The 9,934-nt window shown below is 44.2% G+C and overlaps 1 protein-coding gene across 1 annotated transcript; it reads left to right on the forward strand.

Annotated features, from left to right (window-relative positions):
* The first annotated feature begins 4,061 nt into the window (after positions 1-4,061).
* On the forward strand, positions 4,062-7,393 carry sox11b (SRY-box transcription factor 11b). The gene has a single exon (XM_080192110.1). The coding sequence runs from the start codon at positions 4,541-4,543 to the stop codon at positions 5,729-5,731; it is 1,191 nt and encodes a 396-aa protein (XP_080048236.1). The 5' UTR covers positions 4,062-4,540; the 3' UTR covers positions 5,732-7,393.
* The last annotated feature ends 2,541 nt before the right edge of the window (positions 7,394-9,934 follow it).

A 9,934-nucleotide genomic window follows, 5' to 3' on the forward strand; every position in this document is an offset into this window, starting at 1 on the left:
GGGATGTAACATCAATAGCTAATACTGCAACCAGCATTGTTTCAATTCATTGCTTTGCAGATATGCTACCAATGTCATCATTAAAATCCAAACTCAATCTTCAAATCAAAATAAAAACATGCAGACTCTTTGGTTCCGAGACTTTCTAATGTAAGATTTCTTTGAAATTTTTTGAAACACCGAGGATGCTTTTTGTTCATTTCTTTTTCCTGTCATTTTTATTTCCCGAACAGGAAAGCTCTGTGAAAGCCCCCTTTCCTAAACGGGCAATGGGAGATTTGCACGGAGGCACTGACGTGACCTGCTGCATAATCAGATGCCAGAGGATGTTTCCACAGTAGATTGAGCTAATTTTACCAATCGTTCCCTCCCAAGATGGAATATCCTGTTATCACATTCCAGTACTACATATCTATTGGAAAAAGGCAATTACTCGCAGTGATATTTATGTTTGAGTGATAGACAACTCTTGGGACATAACCCCGTGGCTGTTTGATTGGTCTACCTGTGCTAGTCTAAAAGATGCATTTTTGAAAGATGAGTTAAATTTGGAGATCATTTTCCTCCTCACACATTATCAAATGTGGAGAAAATTCCACACGTATATTTGTATTGTTAATCAATGCCTTTATACTTACCAACAAGTTTCCAACTGTACACATATTTCAAAAATATACAGTAACATTTAATCTAGACAAATCTTTGAGCTTGATTGTTTCCACCTCAAGGCGTTAAAAGAAATAGGTCAGAGAATTGTATATATGTGAGTTATAATTTTCTGAAGCTCTCTAAATCCATTTGCCTTGGGTTTGGAAAATTACAAATGTCACTCCCTTGTCAAAAAAGGGAGGAAGAGAGAAAACAGGTAACTACAGATCTATCCCTTTAGCAACGATTGTAGGGAAGTTACTGGAATCTATTATCACAGACAAAGTGACTGAGCATTTGGACAAGTATGAGATGATCAAAGAGAGTCAGCATGGCCTTGTGAAATCTAAGTCATGTCTGACTAATCTCATTTAATTTTTTGAAGAGGTCACTAGCACAATGGCTAGGGAGTGTCTATGGATGTTATCTATATAGATTTCCAGAAGGCCTTTAATAAGGTTTTAGACAAAAGATTATTGGCAAAAATAAGTGCGTGCAAATGAAAGTAACAATGTGACATGAGTTGGTAATTGGTTTAGATACTGAAGGTACAGATAAAAGGTTTGTTTCCAACTTCACAGTTAGCAGTACTGAGGCCCCAGGCTTCCATTCTTAGAGCGCCACTATTCCCAGTCCTGGTCATAGAGACTGCTATTCCTATTTCTGTACATCGAGACTGCTATTCAGTTCCTGCTCACAGAGACTGCTATTCCCATTTCTGTACATTGAAACTGCTATTCGGTTCCTGCTCACAGAGCCCCACTATTCCCATTTCTGTACACCGAGACTGCTATTCGGTTCCTGCTCATAGAGCCCCACTATTCCCATTCCTGTTCAGAGAGCCCCACTATTCCCATTCCTGTTCATTGAGGTTAGATATTGGTGGCACAATGGTTAGCATTGCTGCCTCACAGCATTAGGGAGCCAGGCTTGATTCCAGCCTTGGGTGTGGAGTTTGCATGCTCTTCCCATTCCTGTGTGAATTTCCACCAGATCCTCCAGTTTCCTCTTACAGTCCAAAGGTATGCAGGTTAGGTGGATTTGTCATGCTAAATTTCCCCTTAGTGTCTACCCCAAAATGTGTAGGCTTTTGGGATTAATTGGGTAAATACTTGGGATGGATGCAGGAATAGGGCATGGGTAAGATGCTCTGTTGGAATGTCGATGCAAATTCAATGGTCCCCTTTTGCACTGTACAGATTCCATGATTCTATATTCCAATTCCTGTTCAGAGGCCAGATATTTCCATTCCTGTTCATAGAGACTGCTATTCCCATTCCTATTCATTGAAGCCTGCTATTCCCATTTCTGTTCATACAGGTAAACTATTCCCAGTCCTGTTCATAGGAGGGACCAGGTGTTCCCATTCCCATTCCTAGAGACTGCTCTACCCATTCCTGTTCATTTGCAGCTTTGACAAAGGCTCATCTGGACTTGAAACGTCAGCTCTTTTCTCTCCTTACAGATGCTGCCAGACCTGCTTTGATTTTCCAGCATTTTCTCTTTTGGTTTCAGATTCCAGCATCCACAGTAATTTGCTTTTATCTGCTATTCCCATTCCTGTTCAGGGACTGCTATTCCCATTCCTATTCACAGAGACATTCCACTTGCTTAGAGATATTTTCACTGATATTCCAGCTACATTGTTTACTTTCTGCTGCTGATTCCACTCTTGGAGCAGACTCAGTGTTGGAGGTGGGAATTTTGGATCGGCAAGACTCTTTTGGGAAGGGCTAGCGTGCTTGAGGCTATCTTGTGGGCTCCACAAGATATTTATTGTGTAACTGATTCTAACAACACTTTTATTTTAAGCATCTCCTGATTTAACTAGACATCATGTTGCATTATTGCATTAGCAGTTCCTTCTTGAAGAGAACCATCATAGTGAAGTTTATTGATCTGGTGACACTGGGGTAACTTCTGTTGGTCCACATAATAGATACAGAACTTGGATTAAATAGAATCATAGAATCCCTACAGTGCAGAGGGAAGCCATTCAGCCTATCATATCTGCACCATCCACAATCCCACCCAAGCCCATTCCTGTAACCCCACATATTAATCCTGCTAACCCAGCCCACCCCGACACAAAGGTCAATTTAGCATAGCCAAATAACCAAACCTACATAATCTTTGGACTGTGGGAGGAACACAGTAAGAAATCTGACAACACCAGGTTAAGTCCAACGGATTTATTTGATAGTAAGTCGGTTGGACTTAACTTGGTGTTGTCAGATTTCTTACTGTGTTTACCCCAGTCCAATGCCATCATGACTGTGGGAGGAAACCAGAGCACACAGAGGAAACCCATGCAGGCACGGGGAGAGCATGCAAACTCCACTCAGACAGTGATCCGAGGTTGGATTTGAACCCAGTTCGCTAACGCTGAGGCAGCAGTGCTAACCACTTTGCCATCGTGCTGCCCATTTCTTCTATATTTCTAATGTTTCTTCTATATTTCAAAAATGAATTCTGCCTAGAAGATAACGTAGCAACTAATGCGTCAACTAATGCTGTCCCTAATCCAACTTTATGTCCCTTGCTTCAGGTCACAGATGTGGGAAGATTATCAGGAAGCAGAACAGCAGTGATTCTTCACAACCGCATCCCTTGGGGCAGCAAATAAGCTCTTGCATTGCAAGCTCCAGGAGGTAAAAAAGTGTATACGTTTGTGTGCCTTGGCTGCAGTAGGCCACACCTCGTCACACCGTCCTTTCATTACTAATTTGGAAGCCAATTCTTTAAATTATTACTTGGGCAGAAACTGATCTATTTGTGGTGGAAATGTGAGGTCAGTGTTTGGCTTGAACTGAGGGAAAGCAGTGCACGCGGAGGGGCGGGGGGGTGGAATAACAGTCTTGAATACAACTATCCCGTCTTGTAGTTAGAATGTTGCGAAATGTTGAAAGAGTGACATTGGAAACAACATTTATTACCATGTAGCTCTTCCCTCTCTCACGTTTATGTTGGATATATATTTATTTAACCACGGCTGCCAACTCAAGCTCGAAGTGCTCTTTAAGTTACGGTGAAAACCGATCGATGGTATGGAACTGTATCCTATTAAATTCCCAATCTCTTCCAGATTAAAGCTCTTCTAGGCAGTAGCATGTGTGGACAATCAGCAACGTTAAAATCTGTTTTTTTCCCTCCCACTTTGCATCTATTAAAGCTTTTTTTTTAATTTCAAGTATAAAACTCGGTGACGTTCGTTACCTGAACCAAATTGGAAGATTGTGTGTGTGTGTTTCAATTTAAATTGAGCCCGAAGCTTGGAGGGGGGAGGGAGAGTTGGCATGTTTGAGTGAGCAGTGTCGAGGCGCCACCTCCAGTTAGTTCTGGGCACTGAGATGGTGCTGGAGGCAATGTGTCTGGCTCCTCCACTCAGCTGGAGCTCAACTCACCCACTCTTGTCCAGCAGCGAGGAGATGTTAATAAAAGCCGTGTTTGCCGGGGTCGATGTGAAGGCGGGAGGTTCGGCAAGACGCTGGGGATAGATTCCCCGGGTGTTTTCGCCCGTCCTGGCTTGGAGCTGGTGAAGGCAGAGGGGAGGGAGAGTGATGGGTTAAAGGCAGTGATTCCTCACCATCTCCCTCTCCTCCTTCCAGGAGGAGGGTCTTGCAAGACTATTGGAGCTTTTGAAGGTGACGTACCCAGTATGAAAACATAATAACTAGTTGAGAAGCTGCAACAACTTTGGCAAAAGGCGTGCGGGAGAGTGTGTGTGGATGTGAGTGATACAAAGTTACCGGGACACACAGAGAGAGAGAGAGAGAGGAGAGCGCCTGGAAGGATATTCGCCTCTTGTGGATCAGTGTTGGGAGAGGGGATATACACACACACACAGACAGACAGACACACAGGAGTGGGCGGGGAGGGGGGGAAAGAGAAGATGGTTCAGCAAACTGCAGGGATTGAGGTGGAGAGCAGTTTGTCCCGGGATGCCACGGATAGCGAGGAGAGCGAGTTTCTTGCGTGCAGCCCTTCGCCGGCTTGCGAGGGGGCGGACGAGCGGGACCCGGACTGGTGCAAGACGGCGAGCGGTCACATCAAGCGGCCCATGAACGCGTTCATGGTGTGGTCCAAGATCGAGAGGCGGAAGATCATGGAGCAGTCGCCGGACATGCACAACGCGGAGATCTCCAAGAGGCTGGGCAAGCGCTGGAAAATGCTGCGGGACAGCGAGAAGATCCCCTTCATCCGGGAGGCGGAGCGGCTGCGGCTCAAACACATGGCCGACTACCCAGACTACAAGTACCGGCCCCGAAAGAAGCCCAAAACCGAGGCGGGCAAACAGCAGCAGCAGCAGCCGCCCTCCTCCGGCCTGACACCGGAGAAAAGTCACAGCAAGAGCTCCAAACACTCGGGCAAGAGGTGCAGCGGGGGCGGCAAGCTCAAAGGCGCCAAAGCCAGCGAGCTGTCCGAGGACTTTGTCTTCGGCAACCTGAGGGGCAACAAGACTGTCAAGAGTGTGTTCGGCCGGGCGGCCAGCGAGGAGGAGGAGGAAGAGGAGGAGGAGGAGGCGGCGGCGGCCGAGGAGGAGGCAGCGGCGGCGGCGGCGGTGTCTGAGGAGGGTCGCCTGCAGCCGCGGGCAGGCGGCGGGGGAGACACTCAGAGCCCCCGGCGGGGCAGCGTGGCCGCCGTGCCGGCCAGCCCCACCCTCAGCTCGGCCGCCGACTCGGTGGAAGGGGCCAGCCTGTACGAGGAGCGGGAAGGGGGGAAGCTGGCTGGCGGGGGCCGGAGGTGCATCCACCTGAGGGCCAGCTCGCCCAGCTCCAGCCGCTCGGCTTCCACCTCCAGCGAAGAGGCGGACGATTTGCTCTACGACTTCAGCATGAACTTCTCGGCGGGCGGGAGTGGAGGAGGAGGAGGAGGCGGCGGCGGAGGGAACGGAAACGGCTCGGATCCGTTCAGTTCAGGGAATGTCAGCCTGTCCCTGGTGGATAAGGACTTGGACTCGTACAGCGAGGGCAGCTCAGCCTCTCACTTTGAATTCCCAGACTACTGCACTCCAGAACTCAGTGAGATGATCGCAGGGGACTGGCTGGAGGCAAACTTTTCCGACCTGGTCTTCACGTACTGATTTTTAAAACCGTTTCTTTTTTTAAATGTGTTTTTTTTAAAAAAAGAAAGAAACTTTTTTTGTTGGTTTAATGACGGACTGTCTATGTTTTTATTCAAAACATAATTGTCACCATTGCAAGTCTCCCTGATCTGCTCTCTTGAGTGGGATCTTTCCCCTTCTCCTTATGTGTATGTGTCCCACCCCACCCCCCCCCCCTTTCCCAGAGAGAAAAAAAGATGCAGATTTCTTTTCTTTTTTTTAACTAATAATTTTGATTGGAAATCGTGGCCGGACTTTTCTATCCTTTGGCGGCGCAACTGTTAAAAACCCAGTTTCTTGGATGCTCCGAGTGGGACCATCTAGGATGGTCCACTATTCTCCTACTCCGAGAGAGAGCTGTGGACACTTCTATACATCAGCAGGGAGTTTAAACGGCAAAAAAAAGAAACCCAGGCTTGTATATGAACAGTTTGTCTTACAGCAAGACCTTGAAGTTAACTTGATCCGTTGTACTGTTTAATCGTGTGATGTATATTGCCAATAAGACTGTTTTTTGCTTTGTAACTCGTTTTTGTTCCCTCACGATACCTCCTTGTACCACCGAATTACACAGGCAAGCATAGACCTCAAGAGTATAGATTTTTTTTTGATACATGCAGACCTCAAGACTTTTTAAAAAAAAAACGAAGAGAAAATACGAAATATTTTCACTTGTATTTTTCTACAGCTTAAAGGGAACCTTCTTGCTGTGATTGTCCAGTGAGAATCTCTGGCACTTCCTTTTTTTAATTTTAATTTTCTTTTTTTTTATAAATTCCTCCTCTTCGGCATGCGAACGTTGGTACGTCCTGCTTAAAGGATTCAAAAACATTTTTTTCGGAAAAGACAAAAATCGTTGCATCAATAATGCCTTGTGATTTTAAATCTGCAAGTGCTCGGTCTTTTTTGTACAGTTGTAGATTTAGATTTGTTGAATATTTGTAGGTAAGAAAATTTATTGCAAAGACGTGAGATAGAACTCGAGTCGTTCTTAGTGAGACTATATGTACTGTATTATATACTGTAGGAATTTTATGTGTACTCATACGCTGTGAGATGTGGGTTCGATCCCAATGACAGGTGTGAAACTGGAGCATTTTAACATGGCACATGTGAAATCTTAATTCATTGTTGTGCAATATGAAATACAGATCATCTGCACATTATTTTGTAGCAAACTTATGAACTAAAACAGACGTGTGCACTGTAATCATTGCCCTGTCTTGATACTAAGAGTCTGTATCGGGGGTGTGGGGGGAGGACTGGGAGGGGTTTAAATAAAGAAATCAGCTGGAACTGATAGTAACAGAAGTATTGCCATGCATTTATACGGGATATTAACGTCGATCCGCTTACTAACCTCACTGGGGGGAGGGCGTGGAGTTCTGCTTGTACAAACCTAGAAGAGATGGCAATAAATCTGGCATCGTTAAGTTTCTTATTGACTTTATTACGGAACAGCGGCGCCTTCTGTGAATACCTGTTGCCCAAGCAAAATGGGACACTGTGACTTTAAATTCAAATCCCCGCCTTGTGCGAGTCACCATTCTAAGGTGAATGAATGCGAGCGTGTCCCCGGGTGTGGAGAAGGTTGACAGACAGACACTGTGAATCCCAGAGGTCCGACCATTCCCGCGACAGGACTGGCGTAGTTCCCCGATGCTATTTAAACAAGTTACTGGTACGGTCACACAGCCACCCCACTCCGCTTTTTTTTGGATCTGTGTTGGGATACATGCTGTCGGTCTGTCTCCACCGTAAAGAGCTGCTTCGGGCATTGCACAGAGAGGGTCTTTTCGAAGAGCCGAGATTAATTCAACGTCAACTCTATATAAATAGATTAAAGAAGTCTTAATTCGCCCAGAATTTGACTTTGGGTATCTAGAAGTTCTTTTTAATAAACGCAAGAATTTGTTTCAGGTGTGTACCTATGCACTTAAAATTTGTACAGTAACCGATACAAATCATGTAATCTGCTTTTTTTAAAAAGAGCCAAATAATGTCCTTGGTTAACTGATGATAATGATACAGTACTTAATACTGGACGAGCAACCACCCATTGCAGGTGGTGTTGGCAGTTCAGGAGAGCTCTTTGGATGTGCCACAATCCTGCAAGTTTATACAGTTACGCCGACCCCGCCCCCCCGCGCTCCAAACTGCCACATATCAGATCTAATCTATCCACTCTCAAACCATTACTGCTTCTTCATTCCCACGCCAAAGGTGGTTGGGTTAGTCAACCACACCTACAGCAGGCTCAACCATAGTGACTGACAATCCAACCCAAGCACCCAATGGGATTTGACACATCTCTGGATAAACTAGGAGTCAAAGATGCTGCGCTGTCCCCATCTGATGGAGGGATGGGAAAAAAGTGATTTAAAAAAAACAGATTTTGGGTGATATTGTATTGAGGTATGATGGAGATTTTCAATGGGCTTGGGATTTGTAGGAAAAGACTGCCAGAGTCTTAATACCAGGAACTTCCACATGTTTTGTCATCCTAGCTTGGAATCATATGGGCCATGTACACTGACTTAAGTTAGCAATTACATGAATTTGCTGACGTCTCAAGTTACGGATACAATTAAGCAGACTGGGCATTCTGATTTCGGACCATCAGTTAATGAGGCAACAGCACTGCATACAGCCGTTTGCCAATCGGCGATCCCACGACACACTTAAGAGGACCAACCAGTGGTTAAGAATTATAATCATAAATTAAATGAAGTTGTCTTGGTTTACTGGGCTGTATTTGGCCCATGGGCAGTGATATGGGTACCATGTTTTAAACTTGCTGTGAGGTGACATTGGAGACCCAAGGTAAGGGGAGCAGAGATGATTTACAGTCTGGAGAGCACTCTGCATGAAAGTTGTGAATTAATCATCTCCTGTCATTACTGTCTACCTGACCCCTTTTTCCAAAAAGCACATATGTGGATGACTTTCAGTTTTTATCTTCACATATCAATCTTCGACAGATTTGTCAAGTCATTCCAAACACTCCATTCTGACAGTTTTGAAGCAACAATGAAAAAAAAACAAACTTTGATACTTCCAATTAATACTGTAAGATGAATTTTAATTCAGTCTTTAAAATTGACTAAAAATGTGAGGAGAGAAAGGCAATCAGTTCCTGCTCTTATCCACTGGACTACTTGGTTAATCTGCTGTGAAATGTACCTTAGTATTCTGCTCACAGACAAAAATTGCCCTCAAGAGGAAGCCTCACAATATTTGTTAAGACTTTCTACTAATACAAAATTTCTTCAATGCCATAAGTACTGGGCACTTGTGGAATAGCTTTTTTGATGCAAGACAATGAGTTGCGCAGTCAGAGAGTCAGATATCCCATCCCAATTGCAAACTTTGTCACTTTGCCTCTCTGTTCAAATCCAACCTCATTTGATGAAAGTGTCCCTACTGCCTATTAGGATACTGTTTATCATAAAGTTGGAAAATTTTGACTTTAGCCCCTTGTGCATTCCATGGCAGAATTCAACACCAGTTAGCACTAAATTGGCAATCGAACTTAAGAACACAAATATCACCTCTACGTGAGGAAGTAAGCAATATTCACAGTGCTTTTATAGAGATATTCCACTGACTGGATGTAAAATGAATGGTGCAGGAAAGAGAGCTGTAACCATTCCCTCAATGTTGTATACAACATAACCCAAAATTAAATATGCCTTCAATAAGTTGTGTTTTGACTTATAATGCTACCATTTACTGAGACTGGCATAATCATTCCTCAGTTCATCTGCTGATCTGTTTTGGCAAACTTCTTGTCTCTGATTCTGGTATTGATCACATCAACACTAATTCCCAATATATTTTAATTTCAACACAGTATTATCTTCTAGCCTGCATAACTTTAGATAGTTTTTACATACATCCATAACATTCCTTATTATAATTACATTATCCTCCTGTTCCTAAAAGAAGATTTTCCTGCAATCCATGCATTATCTCTGGAATTTTGTTTCATTAAGGCATGTTGTTGCAGCCTTTGAATTTGACTTGCGCTGTGCTTGATGCTAAAAGCAGAAATTTATTCCATCACCTAGGTCTGATTCATATCCTGACGAGCAAAAGCAAATTCATCAGAAATACTTTTTCTTAGTTGCTGTAGTGCAAAACACTTAATATAGCCCATGTTAATGTGAAGAGTAAAGACCC

Source organism: Carcharhinus amblyrhynchos, chromosome 7, assembly GCF_965287045.1.
Source record: "Carcharhinus amblyrhynchos chromosome 7, sCarAmb.v2.hapA, whole genome shotgun sequence".
Taxonomy (NCBI): Eukaryota; Metazoa; Chordata; class Chondrichthyes; order Carcharhiniformes; family Carcharhinidae; genus Carcharhinus; species Carcharhinus amblyrhynchos.